The sequence below is a fragment of the Vulpes lagopus genome, chromosome 20, assembly GCF_018345385.1.
Source record: "Vulpes lagopus strain Blue_001 chromosome 20, ASM1834538v1, whole genome shotgun sequence".
NCBI classification, from domain to species: domain Eukaryota; kingdom Metazoa; phylum Chordata; class Mammalia; order Carnivora; family Canidae; genus Vulpes; species Vulpes lagopus.
The window spans coordinates 574,731-590,148 of record NC_054843.1 but is presented as its reverse complement, the minus strand read 5'-3'; the positions used below and the strand labels follow the sequence as shown (position 1 = coordinate 590,148).

The window sequence follows — 15,418 nt, the reverse complement described above, 5'->3', positions numbered from 1 at the left end:
TTGCTCTTCAGCTGTGCACATGCAGCTGCTGGCTTCCAGTGTAGTCCGTGTGGACAGCAGCAGGCAGGCTGTGTGGCTCCAGAGTTGGTCTCCAGGGACCCTCAGCAAGCAATCTCAGGCACCTTCCCTGTTGCATATACTTGCTCAGCAGCAGCATCCCCTGTGTGGTGACTGGGCCTTTGGCATCACATGCAATGTCACCCATCCGCCGGCCCTCCTGAGTGCAGCCTCAACTCACAGATCCCGCATGGAAGCTGACTTCTCAAAGCCATCATGAATTTAAAGTGAAATTCAAATGATTACGTCGTATATATGCGAACAGAATCTGCACGTGGGATGGTTGTCAATTGTACATAGCAAATAACCCTAGCAGGTTTGCTTCCTGAATGTTCCTTCCTGGGTCGGCTTCATCTCTGGAGACAGAGTGCTCTCAGGGAAGCTCAGAGGAGCTGCAGGTGGCAGAGTGCAAGGAGGGGCCACTTGTCCAGTGCATGTCCCCTGGGCTGCCCCGGGGCCGCAGCTCAGATCCAGCGCCTTCAGCTGGAAGTCAGTAAGCCACACAGAGCCTGGGGCGTATTTAGGAATTGTCAGGATTTTCCCCTCCACCTCCCTCCTGATGCCTCCCCTGCAAAGATGTGGTCCAGGCATGAACGTGGGGACCTGAGCATCTGGCTTCCCTGCAGCCCAGCAGCACAGGGGGCCCGTGTACTTCAGACTGGCTTCACGGGAGCCCAGGAGCGGGGGATCTACTCGTTGGCGTGGACTGACCCAGCAGTCCCAGCAGGCGGCGAGGCAGCATGGGCACTCCATCTGCTCACCCAGTGTCATCAGCCCCATGCACCCATGGGGCACGCCCAGCACCCTTCTCATCACCCCAGACCCTGCGGTGGTGCTGAGGCGGGGTGCTCCGGCACTGGGTCCCGGGCTCCCCCACAGCATGGGGGCGGTGCTTTGAAATAGCTACAGATACGCGTGGTTGTATGTGCTCCTCGTTATGAGGGAAGAATATCGAAGCACCTGGAGACCTCACGCAGACACAGAAGATTCATCTGCCCGTGCTCGCCTTCGTCCCCCGGATTCCCTCCAGCCTGGCGTCAGACGGCAAGGGCGCGTGGAGAGCGGATAGCTCTTACGAGTGAATGTGCACGTGAAGGCTGCTGGTGCCCTGCAGGGGTGAGACCAGCTCCACCCGGCTCGGCGGGTCCGGGCAGTCTGGGCCGTGTAACCTGGCACCTCGGACCTCAGCCCATGACTCACGCCAGCATGGCCGGGGTCCTCAGGACATTGCAGATGGGAACTGTCCGTCCCTGCCTGGTGGCAGGAGCCGCAGACGTGTGTCAGGAGCCTTTGCAGTGGCCTCGTCCCCAGGCTTTCTCTGCAGGAGTCCACGGAGCACGCTGAGGCTTCCCGGCTTGCCCTCCCGCAGCGCAGCCTCACCCCCGCCTTCCCCTCCTGTTGGTCTCGGGCAGCAGAGCCGGGTGAGCTGCAGCTGTCCAGCAGGCTGACTGCACAAAGCAGTCTGAGCTGGATTTCTGTCTCCCGTGCACTAGGAATCCAGGGGGTTTCACATCTGGACTTGGCATTTCCCATCAGACTGGCCTGGGTGGGCCCCCGTTTCTGCCCTTGCACGCGAGCCACGCGCCCGCACCCAGGACGGAGGGCCTGGCTGGCGGGAAGAGGTGGCTCCGTGTGCAGGCTCCCAGGTGGCAGCGCTTCTGTCTCCTGTTCACGGCTTGCTGACGCTGTGGTCCCGGGAGGCCACGTCTGCTGGGGCCGCTGAGCACCCGCGGTGTGAGCCCCTCCCGGGGGAGCAGAGGCCTGCGCTGTCCCAGCTCGGCCTTCGCCTCCTGACCACCACCCAGAAGTGACCATTGCACGCCTGTGGGACGTGGACGTTGGAACCATTATCAAGACCGTGCCCAGCACGTTCAAGACGCGAAGGGTCACATGTGTTAAACGGAGACGTTGAAGATGTAACCAAGACCCAGATTGAGGTTCTAGAGTGAAAACTCGTGTCTGAGGTGAAAACTGCCCTGGGTGGGATTAGCTGCACACGGGAGCTGCGGGGGAGGCTGAACCAGAACCTCCCACAGGAGGCGCAGAAGTGAGCTGGGCTCGAGTCAAGCAGCCCACAGACATGCCCTCGGGGCGGGGGGGGGGGGGCAAGGCAAAAAGTGTGTTTGGAAACAAAGGCCACAATTCTCCAAATTTGAGAACTCCAAGGCCACAAATCCAGGAAGCTCAATGAGCACAGAAAGGCTTGAGGAAAGTACGAGAAGGCACAGGCTAAGTAAGTGGTTCAGAGCCAGGGATTCAGGGAAAATCCTTACATGTGCCATGGGAGGGGGCACATTACAGATGCTGAGACAAGTGAGACAGTGGGAGTCTCCCTGCCAGCAGCAGGGGTGGGAGGGTGGGGGCAGCGGGGGGGGGGGAGGGGGGCAGCACGAGGGGGAGGGGGGCAGCACAAGAGGGGAGGGAGGGGGGCAGCATGAAGGGGGAGGTTGGGGAGCAGGGGGGAGGTGGGGGGGCAGCAGGAGGGGGGAGGTCAGGGGGCAGCAGGTGAGGGAGGAGGTGAGGGCAGCAGGAGAGGGGGGAGGTCGGGGTCAGCAGGTGAGGGGGGAAGTTGGGGGCAGCACAAGGAGGGAGGTGGGGGGCAGCAGGAGAAGCCACTTATATCAGAAATAACAACAACAAAAAAAAAAAAAAAAGAAAGAAAGAAATAACGGTGCTGGTTTATAACCCAGGAGAACCCAAGGGCCACGGCAGCAGTGCAGAGGCCTGAGGGGAAACAGAGGCACAGCTGGCGCCCACGTGAGTTGCTCCGCCCTGCAGTCAGTGGCACAGGTACTGGGTGAGGTGAAGGGGTGCTGCGGGCCCCAGGGCGCCCCTAAGACCGCGAAACGGGGACGGAGGTCGCGTGGAATCCTGCAGGTGTGCAGCTCTTCCAAGAGGTGGAGGAGAAAACACCAGAAACGGGGGGACGAGGACCAGGTGGTAGCGTAGAGGCAGGTAGAAGGGCGAAGGCCCCAGGTGCACGGCGCCCGCGGTCCAGACCCGGGTCTCAGGCAGAGGTGGATCCAAGGCCGGGCCCGCCGCCCCTGCCGACGGGAAACGAGCTATAAGGACACACAGACGCTCGGAAATAACAGATGGAAGGACACACGTTGGCCGAGCAGATGGCGGAACCCCTCGGGGCAGCGGTGCGCGGTGGGGACGAGGCTGCCCGCTCCCAGCGCAGGACGCAGGGCCCGCCTGGCCCCCAGGCCCCCCCGGACCGCAGGCCCCGGCGCCAGAGGGCACAGCGCCCCACGCACCCCGTAGTACGCAGGACGCCCCTGAGGCATCGCAAGACGCGCTGTCTGCCCCCCGAGAGTGAACTGCAGATCGCCGGGAGGACGATCCAGGCGGGCTCTGAACACTGGGCGCCCGGTGACGTCCCGCACAAAATCCCACGCGCCAGGAAGGACGTCGAAGAGAAATTGGAGAGTATTTTGAAACGCGTCCGAAAGAGCACAAATACCAAAATTAGCGGGATGCAGCCAAAGCCACACGTCGAGAGGAATTTTCCAGAACAGGACACCCATATTAGGCAAGAAGTAGACTAGAAAAGATGAATTAATTCGCTCCGTGTCCGTGTGTCTGGGTTTGCTAGTGAATGTGATGGGGCCACAGAAGGGACCTGAGGCAGCCCCACGTTTGGGCCTGAGGCTGGCGGGCAGGGGCCAGCGACGACGGGCGCCCGGGAGGGCTGGCTGGGTCAGACGCGCGTGGGCAGGGGGCCACGTGGGCGGGCTTCCTCAGGCGCGTGCACCTCCCGGGCCTGCAGGGACCACGCCTGTGTCCCCTCCTCCTCCCACTGGACGAATGACAAATAAGTTCCCAGCACTGCAGAGAACGGAAGTGGGGTCCTGGCCGGCACACCCGAGTGTGGGCAGGAGTGAGTCCCAGTAATCTTTTCCGACCATGTCCCGTCCACTTGCTTTTGGGTGAGCGTGACCCCAGGTGCTGCCCCTGCGCTGCTGCAGACGCCTCCGTGATGCACAGGCGTCCCGGGGCCCGGCAGGACTGGGACAAGCCCACATCCTGGAGGAGTCACCGTCCTGGGGCAGCCACTTGCCTGGCGCCCCTCTGCGGCTGGTGGGTTCAGTCGGGCACCGAGTCGCAGGCGACCTTACACACCGCGCAGGGCCACTCCTTGTCCCCGGCAGATAGAGGGCACCGTGCTGCTCGGCTCTGCCGCGTGACGGAGGACGGCAGCGGCCGCTGCAGCAGCAGCTCGCTGGCCTGTGTGACAGATGACGATCGACAGCCTGGACCCCGAAGCACCCCCGGCGCCTGCTGACCCACTTTCTCTGCTGGGGCTGGAAACAGTTGCATAACGGAGGCCGCAGGGCCCTGCTGTCCCCGGACGCGGGAGGAGAGGCTGCTAATTAAGAGGGAGGCCCGGCCGCCCTGCCCGGCCGCACGTGATCCCCTCCGTTGGCGGGTTCCTCGGCTGCCACGGGGTGTCTGTGCAAGAGGGAGCACCGTGCACCTGCTGCCGCGGCAGTCGTCAAGCACGTGTCTCCTCCTGCCGAGGGTCCTCCTCCGGGTGCCCTCCTGCAGCCAGACCCGCCGACGGGGCACACAGCGCGGCTGGCGAGCTTGTTCCAGATCCAAGTGGCCACAAGGGACCAGTGGTGCCCGTGTTGGCCGGGGGACAGAGACACCTTTAACATACAGGGTGGTTTTAGGACTTGGCCTAGGACCTTTGCTAGGTCTTGAGCATTCACGTCAGCATCCTTGCTGCTCAGAGCGTCGATGTCTTCCCCAGAACAAGGACCGACTGCAGAGTCGTGGATGGAGCCTCACGTCTCCACAGGTCGCATCGGAGGGCTGGTGTCCAGACTCTGGGGTGGGGGGCACACGGGCCTCAGGGCTCCTGCGGGACTCGGGCCGAGTGTGGGGCCGCATGTGGCACTGCCCGCGGAGCTGGCCCTGGTGTCACTCAGGTCCCCAGGCCCCGTCCATCATGGCCCAGGCACCCACCTGCCTCCCAGCTGTGCACTCGGGCAGGTGTGCACACTCTCTGCGCTTGGGGTCCACCTGGTGCCCCTCTGGGGATCCCTGGGCCCCGGGTCATCTGGAATCTCCCCCAGCCAGGCCTCCTTCCCTCGCTGTCCCCAGACAGCACCCTGCTGTCACACCTGTGGCCACTGCCCCGTCGCCTACCCACCCCCTCCGAGGCTGGCCACTCCTCGCCCCCGTGGAGGCCTGCAGCACCCCCATGGCCTGCACCCTGACACCTCCCTGTGCACCCAGGCGGGCGGCTCTCCAGCTCCTCGCTGCCCTGACTGCTGGCACCCCGGGAGGGCCCCCCGAGCAGCCCACCCCCGGGACCCAGGCTGCCTGCAGACCGAAGCATCCCTCCGGTGCCTGGGCCTGGCCTGGCCTGGGATTCTGGTTCTGCGACCTTTCCCGCCTGTTCTGAAACCTCTGCTGGTCCTACCATGTCTCCTTGCTGTGCCCCTGCCCTGGCCCCACCTGACCTTCTTCTTTCCTTCCTATTTATTTATTTATTTATTTATTTATTTATTTATTTATATTTTTTATTTTTTTTAACCTTCCTTCCTGATCCTCACGGGTGCCCGTCCCTGAGGTACACTGGGGGAGAACCCGAACCCTCCTCAAGGAGGGGCTCCCGCCGGGACAGTCTGGTCACTCCTCCCAGGGGTCCTTCAGGCCTATTATCCGTCATCGTGTTCTGCCTGTAAATCATAAAGTGAAGCCTCCGTTTTGCTCGCTGGGCTAAGAGCTAGGCCCATCGTCTGTGGAAATTGTCCAATAAACGTGGACTGGGATACGGGGGTGCAGAGCGTCTTCTGGGAAGACTTCATAAGGGAGATGTGCGGCCGTTGAGTTAACAGACACTAGGTCCACTTTAGGAATGGGGTCACGGGGGATCCTTGGCTCTCTACCTGCAGGGGCCACCAGCACCTATGACGTCCTGGCCAGGGGTGGGAACGCTGTGGCCGCGCACGAGGACCCCTGCCCTGTCCGGGTGGCAGAGCCGGGCCTGTTTCCCTCCGTACAGAGGCGGCAGCTGAGGCCAGAGGGCTTCCACGACCCGCCTGGTCACACCCAGAGTCGGCACCTGCCCGGCTTCCCCAAACCCACGCCCCAGCTGCCGTGAGCCCCAGCCCTGCAAGGTCACCCCAGGGCACGTCCCAGGCCGGGCCTTGTTGCGGATGGGGCCGCCCTCCCAGGAGCCTTCGCCTCCCTGAGCCTTGGTGTGTCACCAGCAGTGACCGCGAGGGCACCCCCCTCCCCCCAGAGGCCAGAGGTCCTGGTGGGCCGGACGCCCCTGACCGTGCGGCCGTGGACAGCGTTTGCGCCTCGCAGCAGCTGTGCCTCCTCGTTCCAGGTGACACCGTCTGGGCCCCATCCGTCCTTCCTCACGGCGCCCTCGGCCTCCTAAGCCATCACCCCCAGCCGCATTTTGGGAGAAAGATGGAGTCGAAGGTCTCAGAAGGTGGCCTGAACGTGACCCTGACGATCCGCCTGCTGATGCATGGAAAGGTACGGAGCCCGAGGCCGCCGAGTCGCGTATCCTGTGTCCGTACAATCACGTGTGTGTATGCGCATGTGTCTGTAAACCGGATTTCCGTGTTGTCCCTATAGACTGTGCCCCGTGAGTTCCTACCCCAAGTCCAGCCCAGCAGCACAGGCACCGCCCTGAGTCCTCCGTCTGTCGTGTGTTTGTGCCATGAGACACCCCCCCCCAGTCCCCTTGGCGTCTCCCGAGTGTGGGTGGCACTTGCTGGAGGCTGTCAGCAGCTGGGAGTGCGCCCGGCACCACCTCCAGGGGCCGCAGTGGCAGCCACGGGCATCACCCTGCCCCGGGAGCTGGGGTGCCGCGGCCGCCCGAGGGTCACCACCTTGTGCCCAGCCGCCTTGGCTGCTGCCGCCCCCTCCTCGTCCTCCCACGGCCCCGTGGGACTTCGGAGCTTCCCCGGGAGCGTTGTCACTACCGAGGACTTCCCTGCAATAAGGGCAATGAGTGTGGTTGCAGGGCCCCCTCGGGGCGGGAAGCGGGCTGGCTCGGGCGCCCGGTGGGTGTGACCCCAGCGGAGGCGCCGTGCGGCCTGGCCAGGAGCGAGTCCCCGCTGCAGCGGGCTCCGGGCTCCAGAACCGCGGGGCCGTGCCCATGGGCGTCTGCACAGGCCACTTCCTCACCCGTGAGAAGGCGGTGGCGGCGCTTATCACCTTTACATCACAGGTCGGGGGGGGGGGGGTCCTTGCGGCCAACGTGCACCGCGGGGCCTCCTGACGCACTTGTGGGCAGCTGTCCGCCTGCTTGTGCGCGTCTGTGTGTCCGTCACAGGCAGGGCCTGGGTCTGACTGAGGCCACACGGGCACCAGGAGCCCCCCGACTCCCTGGCCGTCCTGCCCCCCGTCCTCGCTGCCACACAGCGTCTGCCGCAGGCGTCTCTCCTGCTGCTGTGACAGCATCTTTCTGTGATTCTTTTCCTGCAGGAAGTTGGAAGCATCATCGGGAAGGTAACTGCTCCGCCTCTGCTGGGCTGAGAAGGTGACGGAGCCAGCGGGCCTGTGCCGGCTGCAGGCCACGCAGCGGTGTGCGCCGCGGACGCGGATTCCGCTGGAATCCAGGCCCCCAGCAGCCCCAGCCCCCCGCCCCCGCCCCGCGGCCTGCGCCTCTGCTCCCCCGACGTGTGCCCTGTGGCCCCTGCGGCCGTGGGGAACGCGAGCGCAGATCTGGGAGTCGAAAGCCTGTGGGAGGGGCAGGTGTCGGGGCGCCTCGTGCTCCAGGTCCTCCCTCAAGGGCGTGCCCGCCCTGGCCTGGCCCCACTTTGCCCGTGACGAGGACGAGGGATGTGGGGGATGTGAGACTGACCCCAAGCGGGCCAGGGCCCTGCTGCCTCCCCTGAGGGCCCCTCGGCGGCTTGTGCACGTCCGTCAGGCTCTCGGCCCCCCCCCCGAGGGCTGCTGCCGGCCGGCCCGGGGCCCCGACCCCGCGCGGAAGCCCAGAGCGACGCCCCAACCCGTTGTCTGAATCTTTCTTCCAGAAAGGAGAGACTGTGAAAAAGATGCGGGAAGAGGTGAGTGGGCCGGCCCTGGAGTCCCAGCCGTGGGCGGGCGGGAGGCGGGAGGCGGGAGGCAGGGTCCTGCCCCAGGGAGCCCCGCCACGGCCGCGCCCCTCTGGCCTGCACACCCCGGGTCAGGCCGTTCGGGGGCCGCGGGGGCGCGGCGTGGCGGTGACCGCGCTCTGGGGACGGCCCCGGTACTGCCCCCCGTAACGCTGCCCCGCTGTGCCCCCCCTTCCAGAGCGGCGCGAGGATCAACATCTCTGAGGGAAATTGCCCCGAGAGAATCGTGACCATCACGGGCCCCACAGACGCCATCTTCAAGGCCTTTGCCATGATCGCCTACAAGTTTGAGGAGGTGAGGTCGGCCCCAGGGACCCCGCGTGCTGGGGGAGGGCGTGGTCTCCGCTGGGCCCCGGGGCCATCCGTGTGTCTGGACGTGGGCGCACCGCGGCCCAGCAGACGCCCTGGCGGCTGTGAGCACCCCCCCCCCCCGTCACCCCCTCACGTGTCCGTGGGCCCAGCGCCCGGCACGAGCCCCAGCCGCCCCCGCGGCTCCTCCCCAGGCTGCGAGCTTGGCCGCGGGCTGGACCCGGGACCGTCCCGCCGGCGCACACCCCCGCGCGCGTGCACCCCCGTGCCTGGCACGCCTGAGGCTGCGCTAGCAGGTTAAATCAAGGTTTTCATGCGTTTCCGACGCTGTTCAAGTTCCCAGAGGTTTCACAGAGACGCAGCCAGTGTTTTTACCCAGAGGGCGATCAAGCTGAGGGGTAATCTCCCTCCAGAGCGCGCCCCCTGTGTGTCCACCCCTCGCGCCGGGCCGCACCCTACGGGCAGAGGCAGGGCCCGGGGCCAGGCTCCGTCTGCACTGCCCGTCCCTGCCCGTCCACGGGAGCACCGCGGCCGCGGCGGCCTGTGTGTCTGCACGTGGGTGGCAGGTGTGGGTCCCCTTCGCTCCACCTGGCTGTCCTCATTGCCCTTCTGAGCTCAGCTGGCCTTCGAGCCTCCATAATCCGCTGTGTCCGCGGCGTCCGTCCTCTGGACACCCAGCCGTTTGCCACACTGTGCACCGAGCGCCTCTGCCTGGGAGCCTGCCTGGGAGCACCCGAGTCCCTGCACTTGTCCTCCCTGAGCCCACCCCCCCCCAGACCGTGTGCCTCTGGGCACGGGGACCCTGTCCCACCAGCTTCTTTCTCCCCGAGCCTGGCGTTTGCACTCACTGGTGTGCAGGCCGCAGGCCCCCACGTGTGTCTTTCTCCCTCCCCAGGACATCATTAACTCTATGAGCAACAGCCCTGCCACCAGCAAACCACCGGTGACACTGAGGCTGGTGGTCCCTGCCAGCCAGTGTGGGTCCCTCATTGGCAAAGGCGGCTCCAAGATCAAGGAGATCAGAGAGGTAACAGGACCCTCCCCGGCCGTTGGCGCCCCACCCCCGGGAGGGGGAGGCCTGCCCCCGGGGAGGCCCGGAACCGCGTGCCCTGCCGGGATGAGCTTACGGTAGGGAAGAGCCGTCCAAACACTGAAGGATGGGCCGGGGGAAGCCCTGGAGTGTGCGTGGAGCCTCTCACGGGTGTGCAGGGGTGCCGGGCACCCGCCAGGGGGCTGTGCACCCCAACCAGGAGCAGGCCGGGCCGTCCCGCATGGGCAGGGGGCAGCACCCCACCTCCCCGTCGTGTGGCTCCAGGCCGTGGAGGCTGCGCTCTCTGCCCCCAGGCAGGTGCCTCCGGGGACCACAGGCCTGAGCCAACCCAGCAGGATGGGGACGTGCAGGCTTTATGTTCCTGGTCCTTTATTCAGGGAAAGCCTGAATCCTTCCCTCTCCAGAAGGCGGGCAGCCACCCCGTCCTGGTTCCGTCAAGGAAAGACGGGCACAGAGTTTAGGCCCCTCTAGAATCCATCTTTCTCTGTGACCTCCGGCTCCACAGGACGAGAAAGTTCCATGTATTGGAAGAAAGTGATTCCATCTGTCTCCACCTCTGCAAATGCCCTTGCAGGCTGAGACGCCGGACCAGCCCTGCCCACGGGCCCCAGGGGACACGCAGAGGGCTGGGTGCCAGGCGGGGATGGAGGGGTGCCATCGGGGTGGGTGTCGTGCGCTGCACCCTCGACACGATGCGTCTCGAGAACCCAGGAGCGCTGCTCCAGCACAGGCCGCCACCACCACCCCCGCCCCTCCCGTTCCCCTTCCAATGTCTCGTTTCTGCAGTCCACAGGTGCCCAGGTCCAGGTGGCCGGGGACATGCTGCCCAACTCCACAGAGCGGGCGGTGACCATCTCGGGGACCCCCGACGCCATCATCCAGTGCGTCAAGCAGATCTGTGTGGTCATGCTGGAGGTACAGTCTGGGCGCCCAGGGCTCACCGCCGGCCTACTCCTCATGCCACACTGGCCGGGGCTGCTTTGTCTTGGCTGTGGCACGTGGCCGGGGCCCAGAGAGTTCATGTGGTCAGGGCTGTGTGGGGGCCGGGGGTCAGGAGCATGACCCGAGACCACCCCCTGCCCAAGGCGACCTGAGCAAGAGCCTCGCTAGGTGTGCAGGTGCCACGGGAGGGACAGCTGCGGGTGCCTGTCCCCCCGGGCGTGCCCATCACCGTGGCTGGGGAGCCAGGGAAGCAGACGTGTGAGGTCGCAATCAGAGGAGAGGTCCCTAGTCTGCAGGGCGAGGGGCCTCGTAAAGGGTCAGGCCTTAACCACGGTGCAGGTCTGCGCTGGACACGCTGCCCGCTGCGGGCAGGATCCCGCTGCCCCGGGCCCACGGAGGAAGGGGAGGCAGGAGGCCCGTGCCCGCCACGCCTGCAGGCATTGCAGCCCCACTGGGGCGCCAAGGAGGAAAAGCAGCTAAAATGCCAAGTTGCAAAATCAGGGAGGAGTGAACAGAACAGTTTGAACCAAAGGAGAAGCAGAGGAGAGAACGGCTGAGAGAGACCAAAGCCTCTCCTGAAATTTTTTTAGGAAAAAAAAAAAAAAATCCTGTGACTTAAGTTGCAGCCAATACCGCAGATGCAGCAGGATGCACGGACGCTCTCACCAGCTGCTGGTCGTGGGCCACAGCGAAGGATTTGCGGCTCCCACGGCCGTGCTGGGAGCTGGGGTCCCCGTGAGGGCGGCCCTGCACCGGGGCTCCCCGGCCGCGGCCTCCCGAGCGCGCTGTGCCTCGGCCAGCATCTGTGGGCTCCCCTCTTTTGTCCTTTCTTTGCTGTTCAGACCCATGTCCAGCTCTTTAAAACAATTGCAAAAAAAAAAAAAAAAAACACAATTGCATAGTTTTTTTGTTTTTATTTTTTTCCCCTGAAGTATATTTTGTGAAGTCAGAACTGTTTTTCCAAACATTGTGGTCCTGACGGTCCCGGCGACAGCTGGTGCCCATCTGCCCTTCCTTCCATCCCCTGCTGCTGGGACCCCAGAGGCGGCGAGCGGGCCGCGCCCTCCTCCACGCTGGCGGGTGCCCGGTGGCCCGAGCACACTCCCGTTGAGTGGCAGCGGCGCCGCAGAGGGCACAGTCACGGGAACGACTCCAGGAAGGACACAGCCTCCCACGTCCAAGAGCAAGGGCTGGAACAAAACGCACGGTCTCCCCAGGACTCCTCCCAAGTGGTGTCGGCCGCACCACGCTCGCGGTCAGACGTGGCCCTGCAGATACGGCCGTGGGTGCCGGTGCCCCGGGCTGTGGTTGGAACGGCCCAGTGTCCTTCCCGACGGCCGGGAGGCTCACGCGACTCTGAACCGTGAAGCCCACGTGGCAGGCGTGAATGGCAAACACAGGGCCGAGGCGACACCTCGCTCTCACCGGGTCCCGAAACGCTCCGACGGCGGGGGAGCTGCTGTCTCTCCAGGGGAGGAGGAGCCACCGCACCTAGGAACAGTTGAGCCTATTTTTTTTTTAATTTTTCTATTTTATTTATTTATTCATAGAGACAGAGAGAGAGAGAGGCAGAGACACAGGCAGAGGGAGAAGCAGGCTCCATGCAGGGAGCCCGACGCAGGACTCGATCCCGGGTCTCCAGGATTGCACCCTGAGCTGCAGGCGGCGCTAACCGCTGAGCCATCGGGGCTGCCCAAGTTGAGCCTATTTTTAAGTGAAGAACAGCCGAACAAACAGAGCAAAGATTAGGGGACTTCCAGGCTTAGCTCTGGGGTGGCCGCACACCCTTGAATGGCCATGGAAGGGCTGCCCTCGGGGGCAGGAAGTCCGTGGGGCCCCGTGGAGAGCACCCTCGGCACCCCAGAGCCCGCCCGCCAGTGCCCGCTGTGCTCCCAGGGCCTCTCCCCTGCCAGATGTCAGCGAGACTCACACGCACGGTACTGGGACGGCGGGGCTGCCGTCGGTGGGGCCAGCGGGCACCTTGGAGCGGGGCACCTGCGCGGGGACGGGGCACAGCTGGACCGCGGGTGCAGGGAGACGGTCATTCCAGCCAGCCCGGCTTAGTCGTGGGTATGCCACCGTGAACCCGGTCTCCTCTGAGGCTGCAGCGGTCCCTGGCCGCACAGAGATGATTCTGGAGGCATTTGGTCAGAAACTGCAGAAACCCTGAACCCTGCCTGCCCTGGAGGCATCAGCCGCCCTGGGTCAGCTCGCAGGCCCCTCAGCAGCCCTTCCTATCTCACAGCAAGTCTGTGCGGTGTTCCCGAGGTCACGCGGCACCCCCGGCCCTGGCCCCACGGACTCCCGAGGGCACGCGGCACCCCAAGTCAGAGTGCAAGGTCAAACCACGTGCTCAAGGTCGTACCACGTGCCCAGCATCACACGGCCCGGCTTGTTCTGACGCCCTCTGTGCTGTGTCTCCCAGGCGGGGCCCTCAGGTCGTCGCCCAGGGTGCGGGCCGTGGTCTGGACGACTCCCGGCGGCATCAGGCCGCCCTGGCCCCTCCTGCCCTGGGGCCTCTGCACGACGCCCTAGGCTCACCGTAGCAGACCCTGGCTGACTTCTGTGCTTGGGGGTATCGTTCACCGCGAGACAGAGGTCCTGCACCTCTGGACACAGAACACGCAAAGGAGATGATGGCAGCGCTCGTCACGACTGCGAATTACCTCGTTTGAACCCTAAGCTTTCTTAAAAAGTTGCTTGTTTGTTAATATGAGTCAGATGCTTCTCGCCCTCCTGCGATGATGCCTGCTGAGCATCGTGAGCCCGGCCCAGTGAGGCTCGGGGGCTCTGGGCATGGGGCCCCCGTGGCGGAGCAGCCCAGCAAGCCCAGCCTTCCCCCGAGCACGACACAGGGACGGAGATTCTCGCAGAGGACCACAGCCAGGCTGGCCCACGTGCAGAGCGACAGCACCCGGCCCTCAGGCGGCCACCTGCTTGTCTACGCGGCCCGCGGCTCCCAGTATGGGCAGGATCTGCCCATCTACATGGCCCATGGCCCCCAGCACAGGCAGGGTCTGCCTGTCTACACGGCCCGCGGCCCCCAGCACGGGAGGATCTGCCCATCTACATGACCCGCAGCCCCCAGCACGGGCAGGGTCTGGATCTGCCCATCTACACAGCCTGCGGCCCCCAGCATGGGCAGAATCTGGGTCTGCCCTTCTACATGGCCTGCGGCCCCCTGCACGGGAGGATCTGCCCATCTACATGGCCCGCAGCCCCCAGCACAGGCAGGGTCTGGGTCTGCCCGTCTACATGGCCCACGGCACCCAGCATGGGCAGGATCTGCTTGTCTACATGGCCTGCGGCCCCCAGCACAGATAGGATCTTCCTGTCTACACTGCCCGCAGCCCCCAGCACAGGCAAGATCTGCCCATCTACATGGCCCGCGGCCCTCAGCACAGACAAGGTCTCCCTGTCTACACGTCCCGCAGCCCCCAGCATGGGCAGGATCTCCCTGTCTACACGGCCCACAGCCCCAGCACGGGCAGGGTCTGGGTCTGCCTGTCTACACAGCCTGTGGCACCCAGCGTGGGCAGGATCTGCCTATCTACATGGCCTGTGGCCCCCAGCACAGACAGGGTCTGGGTCTGCCCGTCTACACGGCCCATGGTCCCCAGCACAGATAGGATCTCCCTGTCTATATGGCCTGCGGCCCCCAGCACAGGCAGAGTCTGCCCGTCCACACGGCCCGCCACATCCACAATGGGCAGGATCTGTGCGTCTACACGGTCCACGGCCCTCAGCATGGGCAAGGTCTGGGTCTGCCTGTCTACACAGCCCACGGCACCCAGCACAGACAGGGTCTGCCCGTCTACACAGCCTGCAGCCCCCAGCACAGACAAGGTCAGCCCGTCTACACGGCCCGCAGCCCCCAGGACGGGCAGGGTCTTGGCCTCTCTCCCCGCCTTGTCAGGACCTGGCAGGGCACCCCGCGGGGTTGGTGGCGGCCTGGAGGAGAGAGGTGGCCCCAGGAGGGTCCCCGTCGCGCACCCTCCTGCTGCGGGGCGTCCCCACCGTCCGGGGCCGCCACAGCCTGGGGTCAGGGCGGGGCGGGCGGCAGCGCGGGGGCGGGCTCGGGAAGGAGGCCCCCTCACCAGGTCCTGGCCTGCGAAGCTGCTCTAATGCTCTCTCTCCCTCTCCTGTCCCTTTTCCTAGTCCCCACCGAAAGGTGCCACCATCCCCTACCGCCCAAAGCCCGCCTCCACCCCTGTCATTTTTGCAGGTGGTCAGGTAAGAGCCGACCCGCTCGCGGCCTCCACTGCCAACCTCAGCCTCTTACTGCAGCCCCCGCCGCTGCCCGTTAGTGCACTCAGGTTTTCTCCCCTGTCACGTGCACGTCTCCCACCCCACCCGCGCTGGATGCAGAGCTCTCCCGGCCCACGGCCCGGCGGCTCGGAGCAGGGGCGGGGGGCGGGGGGGCACCCCGCGGCGCTGAGCCCTGGAAGCGTCCTCCCCCGGGCCGGGCACAGGAGGACCATGCTCCTGCCCAGGCCCAGATCTAGCTAAGCGGAGGGGCGGGGCGTGCCCGTGGCCCCGTGGCTCCAGGTTGAAGCAGCTGAGCTGCACGAGCAGGGTCCCGTTCCCCCTGGAGCGCACGCTCCACTGTGCGGGGGTGCCTGGGAGCAGGGAAGGGGGGGCCCAGCCGGGCGAGAGCCCCCGGGCGCGGTGACGGCCTCCTGCCCCGCCCTGCCCCAGCCAGCCGGGCCGGGAGCACCTGCTTGCACACCTGCTGCTGTGCCCAGAGCCGCTGGCCCCCTTCCCCGGCCGGCCCGGAGCCTGGGCGGCCAGGCGTCGCCGGGAGATTTGCATCCGAGGCCGGCAGTTCATCAGTGGGGCCTAGAGAGCCGAGGAGAGGGTCGGGGCACGCCTCCCCGCGAGGGCCCACCCGCCATCGGGCACCTGTGCCACACACCCCGGGGTCACGACAGCGGGGGTGGAGGGCCCCGGACGACGCCCGGCCGGG

General features: G+C 65.5%; 1 protein-coding gene across 19 annotated transcripts in view; it reads left to right on the top strand.

Moving 5' to 3' along the window:
* The window catches only part of PCBP3 (poly(rC) binding protein 3), a 245,684-nt gene that overhangs the window by 210,062 nt on the left and 20,204 nt on the right, over positions 1-15,418 (top strand). For 15 of the 19 annotated variants that reach the window (XM_041734744.1, XM_041734742.1, XM_041734745.1 and 12 more), the window contains 7 exons: positions 6,407-6,561; positions 7,519-7,542; positions 8,070-8,102; positions 8,329-8,445; positions 9,355-9,486; positions 10,297-10,425; positions 14,611-14,754. In XM_041734744.1, the coding sequence (XP_041590678.1) occupies positions 6,407-6,561; positions 7,519-7,542; positions 8,070-8,102; positions 8,329-8,445; positions 9,355-9,486; positions 10,297-10,425; positions 14,611-14,754 (734 nt within the window). The remainder of the gene's footprint in view (positions 1-6,406; positions 6,562-7,518; positions 7,543-8,069; positions 8,103-8,328; positions 8,446-9,354; positions 9,487-10,296; positions 10,426-14,610; positions 14,755-15,418) is intronic. The other 4 variants (XM_041734761.1, XM_041734758.1, XM_041734760.1 and 1 more) reach the window with 1 other exon arrangement.